At 39.9% G+C, this 25,376-nt stretch overlaps 1 protein-coding gene across 1 annotated transcript; it reads right to left on the reverse strand.

The window, feature by feature from the left end:
* Nucleotides 1-3,971: 3,971 nt before the first annotated feature.
* On the reverse strand, nucleotides 3,972-11,561 carry TMED7 (transmembrane p24 trafficking protein 7). Its single transcript, XM_038124617.1, has 3 exons — nucleotides 11,253-11,561; nucleotides 8,812-9,057; nucleotides 3,972-6,895 (listed from the first exon to the last, which is right to left on the reverse strand). Exons 1-3 carry the CDS (start codon nucleotides 11,418-11,420, stop codon nucleotides 6,659-6,661), a joined length of 651 nt encoding a protein of 216 aa, XP_037980545.1. The 5' UTR covers nucleotides 11,421-11,561; the 3' UTR covers nucleotides 3,972-6,658.
* Between the last annotated feature and the right edge of the window lie 13,815 nt (nucleotides 11,562-25,376).

Below are 25,376 nucleotides of genomic sequence, written 5' to 3' on the forward strand. Positions count from 1 at the left end.
GATCTCCTGACTGAATGCAGTGTTTGGTCTGCCAGTAAATGGAAAGGCAGAAATATAGTTTCTGCAGTGATTTCAGATGTTGAAATTCTCACATTACAGCAAGACACCCCAATATTGTCATTTCTGAATACCTTCCAATGCAGAACCTGGTTGCTATCACTTAAGGACACTGGTTTTCTTTATGCATTAGTTAAGAAGATGAGTTATCAATGCACCTATTAGAACTCCCTGCCCTAAATCAGTCATCCTTCCCCATATGGAATTTTACCTGTATGACTACCAGGAGTTCAGTATTTCTATTTAATTTTTGTACTTAATTGGATTTTTTTACCATGTGCTATTGTCAGGATTTATGGTAAGAAAGTTCAATCCTACAGAGATGAGCTGAAGGTACAGCAACGTTTTGTCTTGGCATTCATGAAGTGTATTGATTTACACTTGCAGACATGTGGCATTCATCCAATTTCTTTATTGCTATGCATTCTATGTACTTCCAAAAAAAGTGCTCCAGTAAAATTACTGCTTCCAGTCAAGTGCTCAGAAGCAATCCTAGTTTATAGCAGTCCTGTTTCCACTCAAGGTCATGAGAAAATACTATGGAAAAGAAACAGATATCCTGAGCCCAACGCTACAGAGTGATAGAGATTCCCAGGACACCCACAAGTGTTTTCCTTTGAATACACTGCATGCAGGACTGTTGGCTGCCAGCAGCTCAACTTTCAGCTCTTGGGGTTTTGGAGTAAGAAGTGAAAGGAAGTTTTTGGTTTTGAGTATTCTTGCAGGAAAGTATTATAAACTGGAGGAAAGAAATGTTTTAGACATCCTGTCATGTCCAAGCTATTGTAAACAGTAACAGTCTATAATTGAAATTAAACTGCAATATTTAGACCAAAAATGCCACATACTTTGCCTAAAAACATTATTTTCCAATTTTTAAGATGTTAATTGCATTTTGAAATTCAAGCAATTTCTTTCTAAGGTGAGACAGGAGGGTAAAAATTCCATTTGCTACATAATTCCACTTAATGAACCGTAACTCTGGGAACTTGACCTAAGGATTTGTGCAAGTCATGAAATATGGACTCATTTTCTGCTCTGTGAATTTTTGGATTCTGATGGCTTTTGTTCCAGAGAAGGACAAGTGTGGTGTGGTGGTAAGTGAGGTCTTTAAAGTCTTAGGCATCTCTGTGACTGAAAGGGACATGCACAATGGGTGGGCAGCTGACTGTCTTGAGTCAGTAGTTCAGTACAATCACTAACACAGAAACGCAGTCACTGTGGGTTTGTATCAGTGCATTAAAGGCTGGTATTAGGCAAGGCAGAGTATTTCACAGGTGGCAGCACTTCCTGGTTGTTACCATTCTCCATTCTTCACAGTCCCTCCCTGTAGCAGCTGCCTGCTCTTCCAACTTTCACCCACCCTTTGACACATGTTTCTTCTGAGTTTCCCCAGGGGATTTTTCATTGAAATCCTCACTATGTCTGTGCCAATATGCATTAGATGAGTTGATTTTGGTGAGATTTTCAGCTGCTATTTGCAGATTGTGCTGCAAACCTGTACTGGGGGCAGCAGCCACCAAATGCCACCACCATCCCTGGAGAGGGAGCACCTGACCATAGGAAGCAAGCTAGGCACTCCTTAAAGCCTCACAAACCCAGCACATGGGTTCCATCTGTCCTCTCCCTTTTTTTTTATCCTTTTATTACTCCCTAACTCCTCCTTCTTTCCCCTCTCTTACCCCTTCTTTCTGTCCCTGTCAAGTTACTTTCTTGACATCCAGTGGTATTGTGCTCTCCAAACACCAGAGCAAAACTCAGTGCTGTGCCAAAAAAGCTCTTGTCTCTTACCAACGTTATCCTTCCCAACCCCTTTTTCGTCCTGTTTGATTTTTTCCAGGAACAAAGTGCTTCTCTTTGGTTTTTCATATCCTGCATATCAAATATATCAATGTTCTTTATCTTTTGGTGATTTGTAAAGAATACTCATTTACAGTAAAGTCTGAATAAATCTACTGTCCTTGGTGCCAGGAAAATCCCAGTACATTAATTTAGGAAGGAATGTCCAAGATATGCATAGAAACCATCCCCAACAGAAAGGTTCTTGCTAAAGCCAGGAATACTCCACCAAGTGGAGACCTCTTAAATATGCAGCTGATAAGGGACTATGCACTGTCACACATGTCTGCAGGTCACTGCATCCTTCTTGTGGAAACACACCAAAAAATACATTCAGCTATGGAATGTGCACCTGAACAATGCAGGCTGTTGAAGGGATGGCATCCTGCTGTACTGCCTCTCATGTGCTGTATTCTGAACTTGACTGTGTCTCACAATGAGATTCAGATCACGAAAAGAGGGAAGTTCTGTGCAATGGGCTCTACTGATAACCAAACATACAATGAACAGTGTGAAATTAAGTAACCTGGTGTTCCTGTCAGGATTCATTTCTGCACTCTGGTAAAACCACAATTCAGATGACTCATTTAAGGACCTTCCATCCTGAAACAGGAGGCTGGCAACAAGACTACAGCATAACCCATGCCACTCCCTTTCCTGTTAATTCACCAGCAAAACAGTCTGTAATAAGAAACATAAAACATGGACACACAAGGCAGTCCATGTGCTAAAAAATGTGTTGCACACAATAGACGCTGAGGCCACTCATATGTCTATGCTGGTTCCTGTCAGCAGGTGGGGAGAAGGCACGAGTCAAATCTATCTGCTTAGAAGTGTTGAAAAGTAAAACCACCCAATGTTTACTTAACATCTTGTCCTGTGGAGTGCAACAGGGACTTTTTAATACAAAAAATGGACCTTTTGAGAGCTGTTACTGTCAAGAGTTTTTACTAAGCTAAGCTGAGTCACCACTTTCCTTCGTGTCTCACAACACTTGATAGAAATCAATAGCACCCTCAGTGTGCACATAGCATAACCTTCCTTTTCTGGAATTTGATTCTCCAAGTCAAGGGAGAATGTGAAAGACTTTTCATCCACCTCATTTAGGGCCTGTGTAAAACTTTTGGGTTCATCTCACCCCTGAAGGAGGTGGTTGTGGTATTGCTGCTGCACTTGTGCCCTCTGGTAGCCTGGTAGTTCAGGAATTGTTTAAATTTGTGGGGGTCCAGAGCACATTTCTTCTCCCTTCTTAATAAAAGCCTTCATCATCATCATCATCATCATCATCATCATCATCATCATGCATGTTACTTGATCCACTGACTCATCTTTTCACTGTGTCTAGTTGGTTTTTTTTGGTATGATTATCTCCTTTCAGCAGAAAAGCACTTCAGATCACAACTAAAGTTACTTCAAAATCCTGGGTGCCGTGCACCTTAAAAAGCCCCAGACAACTACTTGGCCGTAATAGTAACACATCAATGAGACAGAACTTACCCATACTTCTAGAAAAAAGCTTTTCTTAATCCAACTGTTGTATAAATAGTCTTGAAATTTTTTTAGTACCTAGCAATTGACTTTGCAAGAAGAGTAATTCTGGAAGGTATCCACAGAAAGCAATGATGCCTACCATATCTGTTCTTTAAACCTATGCAACACAATGTAAAGTACCTCAAATCACACATTCAGTCACTATTTATTTGAAGTTCATATTTTGTAATCAACAACACTAATTGAAGGCACCTTTCCAGCTCCCTCCATAACTTTGTATTGACAGAATTAATGTGAAAAGATGCAGTAGGTCCCAAATAATTCCTGCCATCTGCAATTAAATACTTTGAATTCTACTCCAACATGAAGAGATTTATGACTGTGACTGCCTGCATTACAGACGTCCTGAGCAACGAGCCAGTAATCACAATACCTTGCTAAGCATGGCTGAAGTAATGATCAAGTGTCAGGAGGTAGATTAACTGTAGTACATTAAAACACAAACTGACTATTCAAATTATGATTCAAAGATTTTTTTGAAGAATAATGTTCCCCAATCCCATATGCAAACAAAACAATCGGACTACATTCATATATTATTTTTTTATTTTCCCATACAATATTCACAGGGCCTGCTTTTTGTCTTATTCAAACTAAATTTTCCCCCCCATGCCCTCAAACTAAAGAACCGACATTTCAGGACACGAAAAGAAGTCTTGTAAACATAAAACATCCAACGCATAGCTGAAACCCAGAGCATTTAGCAATTAAAAACACAGTTATATCCCCTTTAACGCAGGGTGTTTTCTTGCGTATCACACCATTAACCAAACTGCTCATATATTAAAAAGGTGCAGCTTTAACCAAAGGTCACAATGCACTTCTTCACCCACTGCGTGTTAGCATGTGTGTTTTATTATATACCCTATTCAGTCAGTTAAAAACTATATACAGCTACGTTTAAATGTGTGTTTGTGCCATGTTTTTAACAACACAAAAATAAAGGCATTTCTAAGCTGTTGCTGCATATTATGCAGCAGGATGCCAGAGCACTGGTTCAGACACCGAACTTAAAGGGAAAAGTCAAGTCCGCTAACACTCTGCTGTGGGAGTAACATTGAATGGAACAGTCCACTGCACACATTCAAACATTATAAAATAAGAGACATGTATGCAATAGCTGATCACCATCAGTTTTATAGCACTATTTACCACTTTTGCCAGCACACAGAACAACTCAGTAGGAAAAAAACCCAACACAATTCAAGCCTTCAACCAAATGCCTTTGTTGTGATTAAAGCTACATAACTAATATTCAAACTTCAGAAATAATGAACACTAGCAAAAGTAAATCATGTTTTCATTTGACACTTGCACCTGAAATGTACCACTTGCTTTACTACTGTGCGCAATGCAGCACAAAAAGTACTAGACATCAGTTGCTGAAGCACAAGAAGAAAGCATAGAGGTACAATCAAGAATATTGTGTGCAGGCACAGATTTGTATCACAAGACAAAAGCAGACTTTTGTTTTCTTGCATTAATGGGTCTAACTATTTCTGGGGAACCTGCATCCCAAAACGTGACTGCAGTATTCAAATTCTGCAGTCAAAATTCAGTACAGGACAGCAAAACTTTAAATCCTGAATTTTACTTAAGGAAATTTAGTACCTCCATGACTTTCTAAATAGTCTTTGAGCTGTCTGATGTTTTCCTTCAGTTTCCAAAAGAGCAGTCAATCAGTTCACAACAGAGTAGGGGCACTTCTATTTTTTTCAACCATGACATGATTTTAAAATCAAGTCATCTTAGATCAATTCCTCAGACTGCTCAAGTGTCACCTGAACAAGTAACTTCAAATTTTTGCTAGAAATACTATAGGCAATTAATAAGGGTGTAGTACTCTTTCTCTGCTTGCCAAGAACTTGTGTAAGAAGCATCTTTTGATGTAGCTAGTAATACATGACAAATTTTTCACTTTTGTTTATTTTGTGTGCATTAAAGAATTGGTCAGCCTACTTTTTTTTTTCCCTGGAGCCATTTGAAGGAGTTTAGCCTTACTATGACCAGCTCAATTCAAACTATGGGCATGTACACACATTTACTACCTTCCACAACGAAATAAAAGAGAATTTTACAGTACATAAGCTACTGAAGACATGAGCAGTAAAAACAATGTAACTCTAGTAAGTCTACCAAAAAGATAACCTGAAATATTTAAAACATTTCCTGACCACTAACAAAATAGAGTGGCAATTAGATGCACAAGGCTGCCATGTCTCAGTGCACCAGACAGAGGAATATTTACAGCACTTGTGCAATGTGGTATCAATATCAAATTGCCCTCTTACTAGGAAAACAATTTAGTAAAAAGCTTTGTATGTGCCTAACACATAATATAACCTCATCCAGTGCTGGTGCTGTGCTGCTTAACAAACCAAGCTACTTCTGGTCTTAAATCCAAAAAGCAGCAGCAGCAGCATGTATGAGTACTGCACAGGTTCAATGACAAAGTTAGAAGACTACCTATTCTACTGCACATTTTTTACATAAACTTGGAAATTTGGAAATTTTTTTGTATGTAGAAGTGGATTTCCTGAGTAGTCTCAGCTTACAATTTCTTCAGTAAAACAAACATTGCAAAAGAGAAAATGTATTTATTTTAATACAGAAGAATGTATGTTTTAGCAATCATAATGAAGTATAAAATTCAGCAAATTCTGAAGACTTTCCAGGCTGATAAAGAATGTGTACCACAATGTAGTGTCAAGCTTTCAACAATTTTACAAAAAAGCAAGGAGTATGATTCCATTTTTTTAAAACAGCAAATCAAAACAGTGCACTACAGTTAATCACATTTTCTTTTTTATAATCCAAGATATTCAGCCTGAAAATTAAAATGAAATGAGATTTTCATATATGTTATCTCTAGTATCAGACACTAGACTGTTGTGTTACTTTAAAGTGTTACACTGCAGATGACTAATTGTACTGGTAAAAATCAAAGTTGGTTTGGATTAGTATCAGTAGAAATAAAGAGAGACTAGACACTGCCAGATATTTTAATATAGGAATTAAAACACTTAAGTTCCAAAGGATCCTTAAAATATTTCAAATTATGTGTCCCTTTCATAACTTTTTGGGTCTGTTTTGTGATTTTTAAGAGTTAACACATTTGAATGTTGCATATATTCAGACTTCTGTACCTACAGTTAAATTGGAGAACCACTAATCTTAACAAGTAACACACCTGAAGCATTGCCGCTACTGGTTACGATCCAACGCGCGTTGTCGTGGTTCTTTTATCCGAGAAGAAGCTTTTAAGGAGAAATACCTGCCCGATACTAACAACAAGAAGGATGATTGCTTCCCCTATTGACCAGTAGGCCACCCTTGTGTTTAAATCCTCTGCTCTGCTGCGGCCCTGTGCTTCCCTCAAGCGGAAGTGAGTCTGATAGTCGATGACAGACTTCAAAGCTTCGTGAATTGAAACGCACGCAGACTCCATCTGGAGAAACAAACACACAACACGGAATTAAGAACTCTTCTAGTGATTTTGTGCTCTGATATTTAAAATTAGGAGTCATGTAATTTTGCAAGCTAAGAATTAACTCAAACCAATGTCAGATAGAAATAGTGTAAATACAGTAAAATGTAACTTATACTGATGAAACTTTACACACAAAAATGTGGCACTTGTCAATACAAAAGCAGATAAAACCACAGAACTAGTAAAAAAAATGAGCTCTGAGAATTAATGAACAAATTCCAAATTCATACTTGGATTCAAAATGACCCTCAGGAACATTTTTGAAATGTCACTGATCCTCCAGCTGTTAATTCCACAGGAAAACAAGCAGTTGCTTATAATTTTAAGATACACACAGCACACATTACATTCTTCAGTTTTCACAAATATGACATTCTTCATTGATTCTCACTCAAGGTGTACAATGTCTATTCTGTTGTCAAGGGACCATTCTCTTAGTCATGTATACAAAAACTGGTTAAAGAAGGGACAATTGTTATCCTTCAGTGCTCCTGAACACTCAATACCTTACCCATACAAAAATACTTACCAACTTGGCCAATTTAATGATTTTTCATTTAAAAAAAAGCAAAAAACATTATTGGTTTTCAAAGTCCTAGATAATTTTTTAAATAAACTTCTTGCAGTTTCAGTTTATCTGCTGTAAGTAAAAGTACTCCTCACTGTGTTTTGATCACTAAGGGATAGTCATTAGATCTTCAAAAGACTTATTTTCAACTCACAATTTAGGTTTCTCTTTAATGGCTTAAAATGACTATTTCCTGAAGATCAAACAGCACAAATTATTATAAAGGAAATGTTTAACGCCCTTGTAGGGCTGCTCGCAGTCCCTTATATCTGTGTCTAACCACATTTTGATGACTTTCAAGACATGTGTCTGAACAAGGCTAAGATAATATTCTCGACAAAATTCAGAATGAGTTTTTCCAAACTAAGTTTTGCTATTGGGAAACTGTAGAAACATCCTGATCTGCACAATGGATTTAAACGTAAGGTTACACTGGTTTTATGGATTTACCTTTAACTGTTCCCATGAAAGGCTGCCCAAATTTGGTCATGCCACAAGCCTGACCAGAACTGCAAAAAGAACCTCCTTCCAAAGAAGCAAAAAAAAAAAAGAAACTAGGAGATACAGTATCAAGAATTTGAACACAAAATAAAACCACTGCAGCAATTATTGAAATGATGCAAAGAAAATTTTAAGGTATTTAGACTGTGCACAGGTGGTACAAAATGACAGAATCCTGACAACACAATAACAATAATGCTCTGACAGTTTGTAGATTTAAAAAGCCCAAATATCTAGAAGCCAAATAAACACAGCTGACTTTATTGATTTATTTTCCTAGAATTTCCTACTACAGTTTTAAAACAGTAGTTAAATAAGTCCTCCTCCTAAAAAAGGCTCTACTGTTTTAAATATAGAAATAATTCTGAGTTTCTCTGGAGCTTGGAAATTTTTAAACCCTATTCCACCAATAACTGTTTCATGAAATCCACATGTCAAGAGACACAATAGTGTGTCATTAAAAGGACGTTCCCTTAGAAACTTCAAAAAATCCCACCAACCAAACTGAAAACAATCCAAAAAACCCCAAAAAATCCAGAAACCACCCAAACAACAAAGCCCCAAACAACAGTGGCCCTAAATTTCTTTCCTAATTTCCTCTTAAACATTTGGTGATTCCTTCTCAGCTCTGTTTTGTGTTCTACAAATCTTATCTTTACAAAGAAAGCCTATTTGTTTGTTGCAATTCAGAGTATTTGAAAAGCTTCAATTCCTTCATTCTCAAAAGCGATGTAGCTAACTAAAGCAGCTGAACTTGAAAAAAAACAGCCTTCGCCTACTTTTGTCAAACACAACAGCATTTTACCTGGGTAAGTGCGGTTACTCTGTTCTCACTAGGAAACAGTGGTGGATCTTCTCCAACCTGGAAATCGAAGTACACAGTTTTGTGTGTGAAAGTAGAGAACTCATTGCTGAAGCAGAACTTGTACGTTCCATTCCTGGATGCAGTAAATGTGAAGCTATCATATTGTTTCTTCATCTCTTTGTACAGTACAATGCCATCAGGATCTTCCAACCGACAGTCAACATCATAATGACCTCCAGTGATCACCTGGGAACAAAACCAAGAAATCGTCTTTTTTAAAAATACGGACGCACATATCTTTCTTCTAAGAAGGATGGCCTGGCAGATGGAACTGCAAAGCTTTTTGCCTTGACAGGTGTTTTAAAATATAATGCTTTCATTTGAGAATCTTTCAAAGCCAATCTGCAAAATTATTTTCCTATGAACGACACAAAGAAAATAATTAAAAATGCTTTAGGTTCAGCATCTGCAACTGTATTTTCAAACCCTTAGGAGAAAAATTTTAGTTACTTTGTTATTACTAACTGTCCAACAGCAAAGGCTACAGCAGATGTCACTCCATGGGACAGCAAAGACATGACAGACATGAGTCTAACATTTGCTGTACACTCAAGTCCTCTGTGGAATTAATTCATCCAGCTGAGACTGCTAACATGCAGCAAGACACTTCCTTCCTGTGTGGCAGGGAAAGTGTAACTGCCCTGCTATAAATCAGCTGCATTAGGCTGCAGGAATGGTGTTTGACCAGTAGAACAGGAATTTCAATCTGTCCCTGTCCTTTCTCCTGTGGGCTGCTGTCAACAGAGTGAGCTCTGGGGGACCTGCTGCCTCCCTTCTGGAAGTTAGACACAGAAGCTCTTCCAAAAACCAGCACATCTGGATAATCCGGATTCTCCAGAAAGACTGATCGGGAATTTAGGTATTCACAATTTGGTATTCTGATGACTCTTACCATAGCACTTTTATACTTTATCCTTGCTGCACACTTTTTAGTTTTAAGTTAAAGCATGCTGAAGGAGGAAAAGTCTTATTTCATATGTGTGCAGAATCACTGAAATATTTTAGTATCTCTGTATCTGCACTTCAGTCCATATAGCAATGTTTAAATGCTCATCAGTTTATTGAAGTACCAGGCTATTAAAATGATTACATTAGTGGTACAACTGAAATAAAAACAGACTGGAACAGCAGCTCCTCCACAAAGGCAAAGTTTTAAAAGTATTCAGATGGCAAGCAATAACACAGCTCTTCATTTTTGAAATATGATCTACAATTTGATAAGGGTGTGCTTTTTCATGGAAGTCACTTGCATTCAGTTGTGTAGGCACCCTGAAAATATCGGTTTACATAGAAGTACTAAAGACTGCCCAGAATTTTAAAGTTCCCCTAGGATTCCTTGCCACAGAACTTGCTTGTGCCTCCTGTTGACCCTTGAGACATACTGCCAAAGGACATTCACACAGCACTTCAAGCTGACAGTGGCTGGTTAAATCCAGACTTTTCTTTTAGCAGTGCTAATCCTGTTCTGGTCACCAATAAAAGTGGCAACAGCATGCTAAACTATCCAGTGATACCCACTTCAAAACTGCAGGGTAAAGTACTGCACAGAAACGACTGTATGGAAGAAACAGTCAGAGACAAGAAATATTTGGGTAGAGAAAAAGACGTCCAGGACCTAGACCACACAGGACAGAGTAACAAGGACTGACATGTGGCAGCAACATTCCCCAAATATACTTGAGATGGGACAGCAACTGAGAAACTAGAAAGCACAGGACTTCAGCAAGAAAAGTCAGCTCATAAAAGTTACACAATCCTTTCAAAAGCCCCCAAAGATAACTGTGATTTTTGTCAGCGAGCATTAGTTTTCTCTCATCCTGCTGCTGTACTATCAATGAGTTCATCTACTGAAGTGACAGACTAAAAAGTTCCAGCCTGGCTGATATACTCAGAGGCACCAAAACAGTGAAGCGGTACCACATCTTTCTCCTATCACCCTTACATACCATTTAGTATGTAAGCAAACCTGAACTGTACTCTGAAATACGAAATACTATCTTTTAAGATGTACTGTGCTCATCCTGTTAATGCTCCACAAACCACAAGGAAATTACATCTGCGGTAAACCGACTTGTTGGTCAGGTGTGCTTTAGGTACTCTCTACGCTGTTCAGGTGGGGCACTACATGGCAGCCACCAGGTTACAGACACTGCCAGTTTTCAGGGCTAATTCTCTGTCCCACTCAGCCCTGCACTGCACACCCAGCCGCTCCTGCAGAGTCTTCCTTAGTTTTCCTGAAAACCTCTCATTGGATTCAGCCGCTACTCCCTCGCCAGGCGCTGCTCCCAAATACTCCCGACAGGAAGGAAGCCAAGGGAGAGCCGCCGGCAGAGGCCTGGGCTTAGTGCTCGGGGCCGCGGCGGCTCCTCCCGCCGGGGTACCTGGAACTCGAGGGTGCACTTGGTGCCCTGGGCGATCTCCTCGTAGAAGCACTGCTTGGCGTTGTCAGGCAGCTCGAACGTGATCTCGGAGGCCCGCGCCGTGCAGGCCGCCAGCGCCCACAGCAGCAGCAAGGGCGGCAGCGGCCCCCGGGAGCCCCGCGGCGGCATCGCCCGGCGCAGAGAGAGGCGAGGAGGGGGTGGAGGGGCTCGGGGTGGCCGGGGCTGCGGGGCTGCGAGGCTGCGGGCGGGACGCGGCGTGGCCGAGAGGACGAGCGGCGGCACCCGGAACCGCCCGCACCTTCCCGGAGCGCTTCCGGGACGTGTGTCCGGCGGGGAAGGGGCGGGGAAGCGGCGGTCGTGGCCTCGCCCCTTACCCTCGTGGTGCCGCGACTGCGGATTCGGTGTCCGCTCAGCGCCGTTACCCACAGATTGAGTTTTTCAGGGTCCCCCTAGGCCCTCCAGCTGGAAATGGCGGGCTCCTGTGGCCGAGCGCATGCAGAGAGCGACCTCCGTGCTCTCCGAGGAGTCTGAAGAGTTCTGCTGTGCACATCCTTGAACGTTCATTGCAGAGTGAGTAAGAGGTGACTGAATAAACAGAGGTATAAAACGTCGATTAAAGTGTTCACGCTGATTGCAGGAATGTCGACTTTCAAGTTCCACTCCAGTCAGTCACGGAGTCGTAGAATGTTAAAAGTTGGAAATCTTAGTGAGTCCTAACCCACCTGCCATAGGCAGAGACACTTCCCACTAGATCGGGTTGTTCAGTGTCCCATCTGGCCTTGAACACTGCCAGGTTTGGAGTATTCCCAGCCTCCTCGGGCACTGTTCCAGTGTCTCACTGCCCTCACTGTAAAGATTTTTTTCCTTATGTCTAACCTAGGTTTCCCTTCTTTCGGTTAGTATCCATTATTTCTTGTCCTACCACTACGGATCTTGATGAAGAGTTCCTCTCCAGCTTCCCTGTAGGCCCCCTTCATGTACTGCTAGGTTGCTAGGAGGTCTGCACACAACCTTCCCTTCTCTAGCCCCAGCACTCTTAGCCTTCTCAGTTATTTCTAGCCCAAACACTCTCAGCCTTCTCAGTTATTTTTACAAACTAAAATATATATGTGTATATATATATATATATATATATATATATATATATATATATATATATATATATATATACACTCCATTCTTACTATATTAAGTTCTGTGGCAAATCAGGCAGAGTAGGAAGAGGAAAACTCAGGTCAGACTTCCCAGGCAGGAGCATGAGCTTGTAATGCAGTGGTCTGGTCACCCATTGTGCTCCTCTGGAAGAGGGGCTGAACCTGCATGAAGTACCTGTTGCCAAAAGAGGCACCACATTGGGGTGATACTGTATAATCCTCTAGCCTTGGAGAGAAGTCCTGTGCTAGCTTGTGAAAGGTATGATTTTCATCTTCGCCACGGCGTAAGAAACTTGGGCATCAGTTTAAGGACTGGATTTCATAGGGCAGAGGTACCCAAAATTCATGTGTGGAAGGCTCTGATAGATATGCAGGTGTGGATTATAGTGACACGGCAGATGCTTTACCAAGTACCTACCTAACAGCTGAGCCAGACATTATCCACTTACAGTTAATCCTCAGATGTTTGCTGCTTTCATTTAAACACACTGTTTTATTTAAGGTGGCACTTAAATGTTGGCTGATAGCTGAGATGGTTCAAAAGCAGGTTATAAATCTGGGCCATATGATGCAGCTGTAGTCATTTTAATTAAATGAGTGACCAAAGACTTGCAGGAACTGAATCAACTAATCACCTTCTCCTTCATGTGGCAAGAAATACATTTCAGGAAGTCTTCTTCTGTGATTTTTCTCAGCAACTGAAGTGATCATGTTCAGGTTACAGTTTCCTAGTTTATTCTTTCCAGCCATTTTCTGAAAGTTTCACTGAATGGGCAAAACAAAGCTTACCTAAGAAATGATGTTTGGAATCCGACCACCAAATAATCAACAACACAGAAAGGGAGAGATACAGAGCAGGCAAGAAAGGAGTCTGCTGACACCTGCAGAATAAGCAGAAACCCAGAAGATGTTCCAATCCCCAAAATAAATCTGCAAGAGCAGATTGTTTGATTGAGCAGTTGATTACATCAACTTCTATTTGGATTGGGGTCAGAGATTATAAATCATCAACAGAGTGAAGAAGGCAAACTGCATCCAAGAAGCTCTCCAGCTGGTCTCCTTAACCCTGGTGGCTCCTTATTACACCACCACCAGGCAGAGCTGTCAGCACTAACTGCATAGCATCAGCTCCACTTTGTGGTGTGCTTGCAGCTCATCTGGTGTAGATTTGTTAAGGACTAGTTGTTTTACATATGTAGCAATCATGATAGTAATTGAGAACTAGTTACTAGCATTGTGAACTGCTTATGAATTTCAGTAATTCTTTAGCAGCTTGAAACTGAAATAAGTTCAATAAATATAATAATAAGTTTAAAAATGTATTTTAGAGGGAATAATATGAAGAGTTTTCCTTTCCTACTGGACAATCTGTTTAAGCAGGGTGAGAATCAGTTTCAGATGCTCTCAGCATAATTCTTCCCTGAGAGAAAAAACTTTATAGTTTTTTCCCCCTCTATTATGACAGAATATTTTCAAGCAGAAGTCTGTATTACAACTTCCCCCATACATGCATGCATAGCTACATGACTTTATTAAGGATCCTTTTTACCTTACATGCAAAGACAAAGACTTGGGAAAAAAAAACAAGGATTCATTTTATTTTTACATTGGTTTGATTTTTTAGTCTATGTTGCCTCTTTCTGTATGTGGAAAATGAAAATTGACAAATGGCACGTGTTTTTTTGTGCAGACAGTTAAAACATGCTTTCCTGAAGACTGCTAATGAACCGTAATTGTACAAGCAAGCCTCATTCCTTCAGAAGGGAAACCACTGCAGAAAGAACTGAGAAATCTCCAAAATACAGGATATTCAGGTCTTAATGTTTCTTCTCAGCTTAGTAGCTGAGTCAAGGTTCTCTCCTGAGGTAGAGATCTTTTACCTGTGTTAGAGGTTGTAGATATGGATGAAATTGCAGACTTACAAAATAAGGTCTTACGACTGAAGTAACAGTTCCTGTTATTTAAATAGTGGAACAGGAAAAAAGCCTGCTCTTCACCTTTACAGTCCTTTAATATCTTTCCAGAAATCTGCGTGTAACAGTTAAAAAAACTCCACTTTGTTGTTTTAATTTAGTTCTTATTTAAAGCATATTCCACAGTATGCTTTATCTTGCTGCTCAAACTACCTAAAATAGTAGTTTCCCCATTTTAAGTATCTCTGCTTTAAAAGCCTTTTCTTTGGGCTTGCTTTGGCAGATTTTATATAAATAATAGACCTTGATGTCAAGATAATTAATTCCTCTTTACTTTCCAATATAGTGCTTAGTTTTGGGTAGGCTAAAATTACTAAAATAAACCAGACAGGCTAAAATACAGATTAATCTTTCTTTTCACTGGCCTTCGTACTTTAAAAAGTGGCATTGAATAACTCTGGCACTTGCAAAGAGCACTTGAAGTGCAGTCAAGTATACTAACACATTTTCATCACACCGTTTCAGTGTGATTTGTGCAAACTCATGCTGTGGAGGAAAAAGTCAGTGGACCTTAAAACTGCTTGAATTTATCCTTTTTTTCAAGGTTCAGTGCATTTTCTAACCTCTGTTCTCATGTTTCCAAAACTGCAGTGAACAAGAAATGAGCTCCTTTGTGTCTAAAAAGTCAGCATGCTACTGGCTGTGTTTGTGTTAGTTGATTACATAAAAGCCCAAACACCTTCATACAAAATACACCAGGAAAATAACAAATCCAAATAAATGTTTAAGATGAAAACCGAATTTAGATGCACCCAAAGTTTAGCATTTACTGTCTTTCCACATCTACAGCTTCACAGAGGAACAGGCTGACAGCTGCTGCTGTGCAAGGAGTTGGAACAAGGGAGAACATTGGGAAAGGTGTGACCCCTCTTATGATCTGAAATACGTCACATGCACTCTTGCAGAGTCCTGAGTTATTGACAACAGCAATTTGTGAACCTGTATTCCTATAAACATGAATATCAAGAAATCAAAGGACGGTCAAAGGACAAAGTCCTTTGATTTTTAATCTCTTTTAAAAATATGTTTGTATGTAATAAGGTCTAATGGACTAGAATTTGTTTCAAAATGTCCATTCCATGGTGATTTATTATTTCTTTGTTTCTTTTTTTTCTTTTCAGATAAGGTAGGGAACTCAACATGATTGCAAATGTCTGCGGAAAAAGTTTTTACTTAGGGGTCCAAGGCTAGACCTGTGGAGACACGGACCTGCTGCTCTTTTTGTGACACACAAGAGGGAGCTCTTGGGCACCACAATTTACATGGAACCATCGCATCATAGAATGGTTGGGGTTGGAAGGCACGTTAGAACGACTTCTAGTCCACGCCCCTGCGATGAGCAGGGACATCTTCGATTAAATCAGGTTGCTCAGAGCACCATCCGACCTGACCTTGAGTGTTTTCCCGGGTGAGGCATTTACCACCTTTCTGAGCAAGCTGTGCCAGTGTTTGACCACCCTCATGGTGAAAATCTTCTTCCTTAAATAGTCTAAACCATTTTCAATTTAAAATCATTACCCCTTTAGTTCCCTCTTCTCTGTTTTTGTTCAAAGTATATTCAGTACCTAAGGTTTTCTTCCTTTTAAACTGATTTTTTCAATTCCATGATAAATGGATATCAGAAAGCTAAAAATATTTAAGTAAATAGTGGCAATTATGGCCAAACATATTGTAGGCATAGTTCAACAGAATCATCCAAGGCCTACGCCTTGTTTAGGCTCACAGTTCAGCAGTGAAACCCACACATCCATTTATGTACAAGCAGTCTGTGTGTATAACCTACAGAGATCTCCAGCAATGAGGCTTACAAGCACCCATCTTCTGAGCAGGGAGGGAGCTGCAAAAGTTGCTCCATGGAAAATGAAAAAATGTTGCCCCATGGGAAATGTCTGACGTTTCTCTGTCCTGGCATCAGTGGCAGATGTGACCTGCTCTCAGCAATCTCTGGCTGACATTAACAGTTCCCAGTCTTCTCGAGGGACAGGTGCCTTCCCCAGCTCTGTTACACAGCATGTACTGCTAGGGTATGACAGTAGGACCATCTCCAATTATTTTAGTTTCATTAGGACTTGGAGTGCTCAGGATGTGTGAAAGATCAATTCCTGTTAGTCCAAACCTGGTCTTCAGTGGACAGTGTGAAGGGAAGGGATCTGGGGAAGGGCTGAAAAACTAAGGAAGAGAGAGGCAATGAAAGGCTGGCTGCAGTGAATTAGATAGGAACTCCAAAGCATGCCCTGGCCAGATTTTAAATGAAGCATTTTAAGATTCCTTCCCAAAGGACTCCTCTCAGTGGCTCACCTTTTGTTTAGATTCACTTAGACTTGTAACACTTTATAAAACATTCATGCTGATTTTTTCTGGGAGTAAATTTTCTTCACGGTTGCTAGTATGGAGCTGGGTTTTGGATTTGTCCCGAAAACTGTGTTGATAACTCAGGGTGTTCTCCTTGCTGAGCAGTGTTTATGCAGAACCAAGGCCTTTTCTGCTCCTCACCTCACCCCAGCAGTGAGTGGGCTGGGATTCACAAGAATCTAAGAAGGGGATGCAGCTGGGACAGCTTTCCCCAACTGACCAAAGGTACCTTATGATGTCATGCTCAGCATATAAAGTTGAGGGAAGACAAAGAAAGAGAAAAAATGGAAGGTTCAGCGAGATGTTATTCATATTCTCCAGTCACTCTGCATGATAAAGCCTGGCTTTCCTGGAGATGGCTGAACACCTGCCTGTTCCTGGGAAGGAGTGAATTATTTCCTTGTTTCACTTTGCGTGCATGTGTGGCTTTTGCTTTGCCTATTAAACTGTTTTTATCTCAAGCCACGAGTTTTCTCACTTTTACCCCTCTGATTTCCCTTATCCCACTAGGGGTAATGAGTGAGCAGCTGCATGGGGCTGAGCCACCAGCTGGGGTTAAACCATGATAATGCTTAATTACTTACTGCCTTTACAACTATATGTAATCGGTCTAATAAAATACATCATTCTCCCTACAGAAACAGTTTGAAAGTATTAGAAATTTTGTGGCTTCGTAATAGTTGACACATTTTAAAAGACCAAAACCAATAAAAATTCTCTGTACTTTATATATTCCTCTTTAAAAAGGGACAGGCAGGGGAAATGAGGAGGGTATGTTGCTTTCTATGTCAATGATAAGCTCAGAGTGCATGGAGTTCTGCGTGGGGATGGATGATGGGCCAGGATTAAAGGAATGGCAGGGACAGGGGACATGAGTCATCTACAGGTATGTAGGAACTACCTCATGTTCACAGGCCCTGGTCCTCATGGGGGACTTCAACCACCCTATTATCTGTTGGGAGGACAATACAGCAGGGCATTAAGCATGGAGTTTCCTGCAATGCCTTGATGGTAACTTCCTTCTCCAAGTGATAGAGAAGCCAACAAGGAGAGGTGCTCTGCTGGACCTTGTTCTCACCAAGAAGGAGAGGCTGGGGCAGGATGTGAAGCTCAAGGACAGCCTGGGCTGCTGTGACCATGAAATGATGGTGTTTGAGATCCTTAGGGCAGTGAGGAGGGGCAAAGCAAGCCCTGGACTTCAGAGCAGCTGTCTTGGCCTAGAGAGATCTAGGTAGAGTAGCTTGGTAGAGTGCCATGGGATAAAGCCCTGCAGGGAAGAAGACCCCAGGCAAGCAGGGTAATGTTCAAGGAGTACCTCTTTCAGGCTCAGGAGCCTCCCAATGAAGAGGAAGCCAAGGGAAAACCTGAGGAGGTGTGCAAAGATGAATATGGAGCTGCTGGACACATTCAAACACAAAAAGGAAGCCTACAGAGGCTTGGAGCAAGGACAAGTAGCCTGGGAGGAATATGGAGAATATTGAATATTGAATACCCAGGGATTAGATTAGGGAAACTAAATCACTGATAGAATTAGACCTGACCAGGAACATCAAGGCCAGCAGGAAAAGCTTCCATAGGTACACTGGTGATGAAGGAAGACTAGGAAAAATGTGAGCTCTTTCAAATGGGTATAGGAGACTTGGGTACTTAGGGCTATAACCCTGAGATACTCAATTACTTTTTTGTCTCTTTCTTTACCAGTTGGTTCTCCAGTCACACCATCCAAATTGCAGAAGGTGAAGGCAGGGATTGAGAGAATGAAGAGCCACCTGCTGTAGGTCAAGTTCAAGGATATCTGAGAAACCTGAAGGTGCACAAATCGATGGGACCCAGCAAGATTCTTGTGTGGGTCCTGAGTGAACTGGTGAAGGAAGTAGCTAAGTCACTATCTATCATACTTTAGAAGTCATGGCAGTCCAGTGAAGTTCCCACTGACTGGAAAAGGGAAAACATAATCCATATTTTTAAAAAGAGAAATAAGGAAGGAAGATCCAGGGAACTACAAAACAGTCACCTCAGAGCTTGGCAAAACTATGGAGCCAAACCTTCTGGTAACTAAGAAATGTGGAAAATACGAAGATAATTGGTGACAAACTTCACTAAAGGCAAATCATGCCTGACAAATTTGGTGGCCTTCTATGACAGGATACAGAGGTAATGGATAAGGGAAGAGTGACTGGCCTCATCTAACTGGATTTGTGGGAAGTATTTGACACTGTCCCACACAACATCCTTGTCTCTAAACTGGAGAGACATGGATTTGGCATCTGAACCTCTTGAAGGATGAGGAGATGACTGTATGGTTGCGCTCAGTTCCAGTCAACAGCTCGATGTCCAGGTGGAGACCATTGACAAATTACGTTCATCAGGGAAGCTTGGGACCAGCACTATGTAATATTTTTGTTGGTGACAACTGACAGTGGGGTTAAGAGCACCCTCAGCAAGTTTGCTGATAATACCAGGCTGTGTGGAGCAGCTGACACAGTGGAGGAAAGGGATGCCATGCAGGGGCCCTAGATGGGCTGGAGAAGTTGGACCATGAGAACATCATGAAGTTCAGTAAGGCCATATGCAATATCCTGTATCTGTGTCAGGACAATACCAAGCACAAGTACTGGCTGGGTAGGGAATGAATTGAGAATAGCCCTGGGGTGAAGGTCTTGGGAGGTTGTTGGTGGGCAAGAAGCAATGTGCACTTGCAGCTCAACCCTAAGCCTCAACCTGGAGAAGAGAAGGCTCCAAGACAATTTTCTAATGGCCTTTCAGTGTCTGAGGAGGTCTGCAAGAGAGCTGGAGAGGGAGTTTCAAAAAGGGCATGTAGTGATGGGACAAGAGGGAATGCCTTTAAACTAAAATTAATATGTTAATATTTGATATTGGGAAGAAATTCTTTACTTTGAGGGTGATGAGACACTGAAACAGATTTCCTAAGGAAGCTCTGGATTCCAGAGCCCTGAAAGTCCTTGAGGCCAGTTTGGACGGGGCTTGAGGAAGGTTTTGAGGATGGTGCTTAGTGGAAGGATTTTCTTCCCATGATAGGGAGGCTAGTACATGGTGATCTTCAATAGCCCTTCCAGCTGAAACCATTCTATAATTCAGTTTTTCTTTTCTGTAATATAGCTGAATGGTTCTTCAGCTGGAGTTTTGTTTTATGGAGTTTTTTTCACTTATTCTCTATGTTTTGCTGGTTTTAAGGTATTTGAGATATTGGTACATCCATGTATTCTTACAGATAATAGGAGCATTCGGAGAAGCAATATATTGTCATTGTGTTTAAAAAGTAGGAGTTCAAGCCTGCATGTGACAATTTGTAACAGATTAAGTCCAGGCAAAGATCAAACATTAAACGATTTCAGGATGAAAACTGCATTTAGCAGTATGGAGAGGGAGAGGAAGAAGCAGAAGAGGGATTTCTTGAGGTAGAATGAGGATGGGGGAAATAGGATTAAGGGGGAAAAGCAAGCCTCTTAGGTGGGATTAAAAATAACAACAACAAAGCTGTTACCCAGGAGCTTGTAGCTGTTTTAAAATTGCTGTGTACAGAAGGAGAGAGGTGAACGTGGATTTTGGGACTTGGAGTTAAAAGAAGAAACATGGGAACTATTTATAGTCCTCAATCCTCTCTTTTTAGCTGGAAAAGAAGTAAGTAAAGGACCTATAAAGTGTATGTTGCAGCAAAAGGCACATACAGTTTTTGTATGATTCACCAAGGCATTCAGCAAAAGTAGCTGTCAGGTAAAGGCTGGCTAGAAATGCTTTAAACTTGGGTGAGAGGTGATGATAACTTCTAACAGACAGACAGGAGTGGTTGTCTACCATTGTCCCTAATAAAATGAAAGAGGGATACTCCTTCAACAATTACACAAAATGCTCTGTGAACATTGTGCTGATATAAGTGCACCCAAAAAATTATATTGCTAAAGAGTGTCTCAGTTTGTAGACTTATGCAAAGACATTGCAGATACTGGATTCTGGAAGTTGCACCAAGAGAAGTGGAAAAGGATTATTAAAACCCATAAAACTGTTTGGCCTCTTGCATGTCCACAAAAAGATGAGGAACATGCAGACTATTTTAGAACACAGAGCACCCTTGGATTTCACGTGATGAAATTATGGCTTTGACAAAAAATGAGCTGTTGAATAATTTCCTTTTTCAGAAAGAAAAATTTCATGTGTAGACACCATTTTTCTCACCAATTTGTACAGGGGAAAAGAATTATTATTTTTAGACAAGAAGTAAAATAATGCAGTATGCCTCCCTGATTTATTCTGTAATTTGATCACATAAAGACATAGAGGTATAGAAACCTAACGGTTTCTTAGGTTAGAAACCTAGCCTAAGAGTAATTTCATCTGCATCCAAATCTAAAGCCTAATTTCATGTAAATTTCAAAGAATATGCTAGCACAAAGCTGATAATAAAGATCCTCTGCACAGAACACAGTCTTTCAGAAAATGCTTCTCTGAACCACAGATTGAATCTGACAGGAAGCCTCTAGGAAGAACAACAACAATAAAAACCAACCAACCAACCAACCAGCTGACAAACTCAAACAAACAAAAACCAGAACAAACAAACAAAAAACCCCAAACAAAACAACAACAACAACAACAACAACAAAAAAAAACAAACAAACAAAAAAAACAAACCACAAACCTTGTACACAGACACAGAGAGCTTTCTCAGTCCAGATTGCTCAAGAGTTTGGGCTGGAAGCCTGAGTCAAAACTGAACAAGAGCCAGTCTACTTTAGAAAAATTCACCTCCAGCAACCTCTGTTCCACAATGACAAAGCTCTGCCAGCCACATCGGGCACAGCAGGAGGAAGAAGAGAAGCCAGGAGGAAACTTGGCTTTATACCTATTCCAGCCTTAATCATCCTTTTTGAACTGGCTTCAACACCTGTGAAGAAGTACAAAACCAGCTCATATTAGACATGATATTGCAATCAGCATGTGCTACTCATCTGCCGCTCTGTTAGGAGAAAACAGAAACCCAAGTCCTGTTAAAAAATCTGATGAATGAGACCATGAACATCCACCAGGCAACAGGATTGCCTGTTTTTTGAGGGCGGCATATTTTTCTAAAGAAAGAAAGAACAAGCATGATGCCAGGCTTTTATGGACTGATTGTTGTTGCTGCTGTTATTTACTGGATCCTGGGCACAGGAAAACAGTAATGTTGTGGACAATGGAGCCTGCTCCCTTTCTCTCTCTTCAGACTTTTATTCCAATCTCATATTTTCTGTTTCTACTTCCTGTAATTTCATGGGTTATCATCTCATCTGACCCTTCTAAAGATATTTTCAAATTATTAGCATAAATAATCCACCCAAACTCGTAATCTTTATTATTTGTCTATATAAGGGATACCGTCTAGTCTGCAGGACCTATCACATTCACGTAAGACAGGTAGCTATCACTAGGTTAATAGATAACCAGGTTTTATACCAGTATGGACTATGAAACCAGAGATATTTCCATGCTGTGTTTTGAATTACATATTGAAATCTTCAGTGATTTCAGGCTGGTAGTTAATCCCAGACATGGAAAGATAGTGTTCTTATGCCAGTCTGTAAAATTACACATATATCCACAGCTGCCGTCAAAAGATGCTTTTAGTGACTTGGTAATTTTGCAATATGCTTTATGTCCCAGATACTCACAGGTTCTTTCAGTAAAAAAGGTTGATTTGTTTTGTTAGCAAAAGTGGTAAACAGATAATCTGACAAACCTGGTCTGGTGTGGTAGAGGCATTTTCAAGCAGAGAAGGGGAGTTCTAAAGTGGCTATGGTAGGGAAGCAAGATTAAAAATACAAGGGTTTGCTTCAACAGTTAAATTTGCTCATAGACAGAAGAAGAAAGGTTAGGATACTATTGAAGATGAGTGAGAGGCAGTAACAAAAGTCAGTTTCCTAAGACATGTATTTATTCCAAAATTCGAAGTGCTTGTAGATCATATTGGTGCCAGGAACTGGTAGTTGTTTATTTTTCAGCATCTTTGTACTAGTTAGGATACTGTGACACATTTTCAGTACAAAAATAAGACAGACTGAAAGTTCTCTATATTGTAACAAGTATGTAATAATTAAAGTTGTATACAGAAATAAAAAAACAAGATCTGGTTTAATCTTAGTCTTAGTATGGTTTTAATTACTTAATAACTTACCATTGTACAGGCAGTGTTTTGACAACAGTTTTTTCTACATTAGATGAAATGGAAGGCTGACAACAGGAAACACTGCAGAGAAAATAAAGTATTTCAAGAAATTCAGGGCCTTTGTTTAGAATACTGCTTCCATTTTTGAAAGTCACCTGTTGCAGCATTTTAATTCCAGAGGACTTTAAAAAAAGACACCTATAGTTGCATTGCAAAATATTGATGTTGATATTAAAAAACTTTGTAGAAAAAGCTGTAAGGAGGTTGCAATGAAGCCATGCACTTTTTTTTTTTTTTTCCCCTGGAATTTAAATGCTTATAGTACATATTGTGCTATTTTTTCTGGGTTAGAATTTATGTCTCTGGGTTGATATTATTACTAATTGGTGAGGGATTTAAATTGTAGGGCTGTTCCTGCAAAAATGACAGTAATCATCGTTATTGCAGTCTGCAGGTCTGGACACCAATATATGTGGTTCTGATGACAAACAGAACTGGTGGAATCTTTCATTCACGGACACCCTTTGCATTTGTGCATTTTTAATATACTAGATGCTGAAAAAAGTGAGAGAACATGAGAACAAAAAACCCTCTGTTTCCTTCCTGGAGTAAGCATGTTAAATATGCATGTATTGCATTCTTGAAGCTGCTTTGGGCTTGGACAAGCAATAAAATAGCCCCTGAAACTGTAAGTAATACTTTTCATAATATTAAGTTTAAAAATTAGAGATGGAACTTATTTACTCCCTCCCCAAGGACACGCACGCCTTTCCTCCCTGTGCTGACATTCAGAATATTAGCCATAACTTGAAGGGAAGAGTTATCCAGGATGGGAGTCCTCAACAAGGCTTTTCTATTTTATTAGTGTTACATAGAGAATTTAGAAAAATCTGTTGTCTTGAAATCATCTGTCCAAGAAAATAAACAAATACAAAGCAGGGAAAATAACCTTTTTTCTTTCTCCAGAAATAGCTAATTCTTTCACTGTGAGGTCAGCTACCCCCAGTCTAAAAGGATCTTGAGTGTAGAGATAGCTAAATTTTACCATGGATCAATACATGATACCTCTAATGCAGCAAACTGATCATCTCTGCACCTGCAGAGGTCACCCAAATAAAGGCATCACATTCTGTCCTCTCTTGCTTCTTCAAAAGGGCACAAAAGTTACAACTCAGCACATTTCTTCAAGCGTAAACAAGCGAACTAGGTAGGGTGTTATTACAGACAAGAACTATAGCACTGGACATGATATATTCAGCTGGAGAGTAGCAGCATCTCAAAAGTGAAGGTTTCTCTGTCATGCTGTCATATCAGCAGGATTTTTAATTGCACATTTATACAATTGCAAAATTGATGCACAGATTAAAATGGGAAGCAAATGCAGTTGTGAAATGGGACATATGTGCTTGCAATGGCTAAGTCATTTGCATCTGTGCCAAACTGAGTAGGTTTATGCTTGCTTTGCAAAATGGAAATATTAATGAAAGATGGAGAAGTGAAAGTAATCAGAAATTGTGAGTTTGGGCAAAGAAGGATCCTGCACTGCTCATTTCTAATAAAACTAATTGATTCAGAGCAGTGATTTTATATACTGGCATGGTTCAAGAAGCTCTGTCTCTTAAGTTGTGTTATAATACAACAATCACGTACTTCGAATCTGAAGAAGTTATTCCTCCTTCTTTGATGACAAAAAGACAGAAAGAACCACTGTCCCACTGGACAAAAGAAATCTTTAGTAAAGCTAGAAAAAAGGGTGATTATTTACTTTGATGGGAAAACACCAAAGGTCATTTAGTCCAAGGCTCACTCACACAAATCAGTTTTTCCTGAAAAGGGTCACCTTTCCAAGGAAGATAGATTTGAATATATTTGGTTAATATTTATATTCCTGAACATAATTATAATGATAATATAATAATATCAATATACATTTAATAATAATAATCAAAATCATAATCATAATCGTATACTCTTCCAAGATATCAAGAGTAAGGTCTCCGGGGATTAATTGCTCATTTTCCTGGTATGATGCTCATCTGTCCTGCTGATATGGCTTTAGCAATTGTTGTTGCATACCTAGAAACAGCAGGTTTCTTTCTTGTTCTGCTTTCCTCTTTGTTTTTTCGTGGTTTTTTTAGACCCATTTAGACAAATAACCAAGAAATGTTTCTTCTCAAAAAGCAGCAATACTGAAAACAGAAGATGAAGATTTTCTCATATGACACAGTTTGAAAATCTCAGGTGTAAACCATTGGTTATCAATGGAGTTATCTGAAATAATAATGTGATATATAGCATCTAATTGTATCTTGTCCCCTGTTTAAAAAAACCCAAACAAATCAAACCAAACAGTGATTCAACAAGTGAACTCTAGACTGCAAAGAAAGTAGCAAAATTCCCATCGATGCCTTTAGACCAGATTTTATGCCTAAATACCCAGTGGGTGCAATATCTGTAGGTATACACTGCAGTAACAAAGCAGGAG

The sequence above is a fragment of the Motacilla alba genome, chromosome Z, assembly GCF_015832195.1.
Source record: "Motacilla alba alba isolate MOTALB_02 chromosome Z, Motacilla_alba_V1.0_pri, whole genome shotgun sequence".
Lineage (NCBI taxonomy): Eukaryota > Metazoa > Chordata > Aves > Passeriformes > Motacillidae > Motacilla > Motacilla alba.

What these genes read in the sequence shown, in the direction of transcription:
- TMED7 (XM_038124617.1), bottom strand. Translation starts at nt 11,420, where the DNA reads ATGCCGCCGCGGGGCTCCCGGGGGCCGCTGCCGCCCTTGCTGCTGCTG. An exon ending in AGTGCACCCTCGAGTTCCAG is followed by an intron (nt 9,058 to 11,252) that starts GTACCCCGGCGG and finishes TTTTGTTCCCAG; the next exon opens with GTGATCACTGGAGGTCATTA. An exon ending in GAGTAACCGCACTTACCCAG is followed by an intron (nt 6,896 to 8,811) that starts GTAAAATGCTGT and finishes TTGTTTCTCCAG; the next exon opens with ATGGAGTCTGCGTGCGTTTC.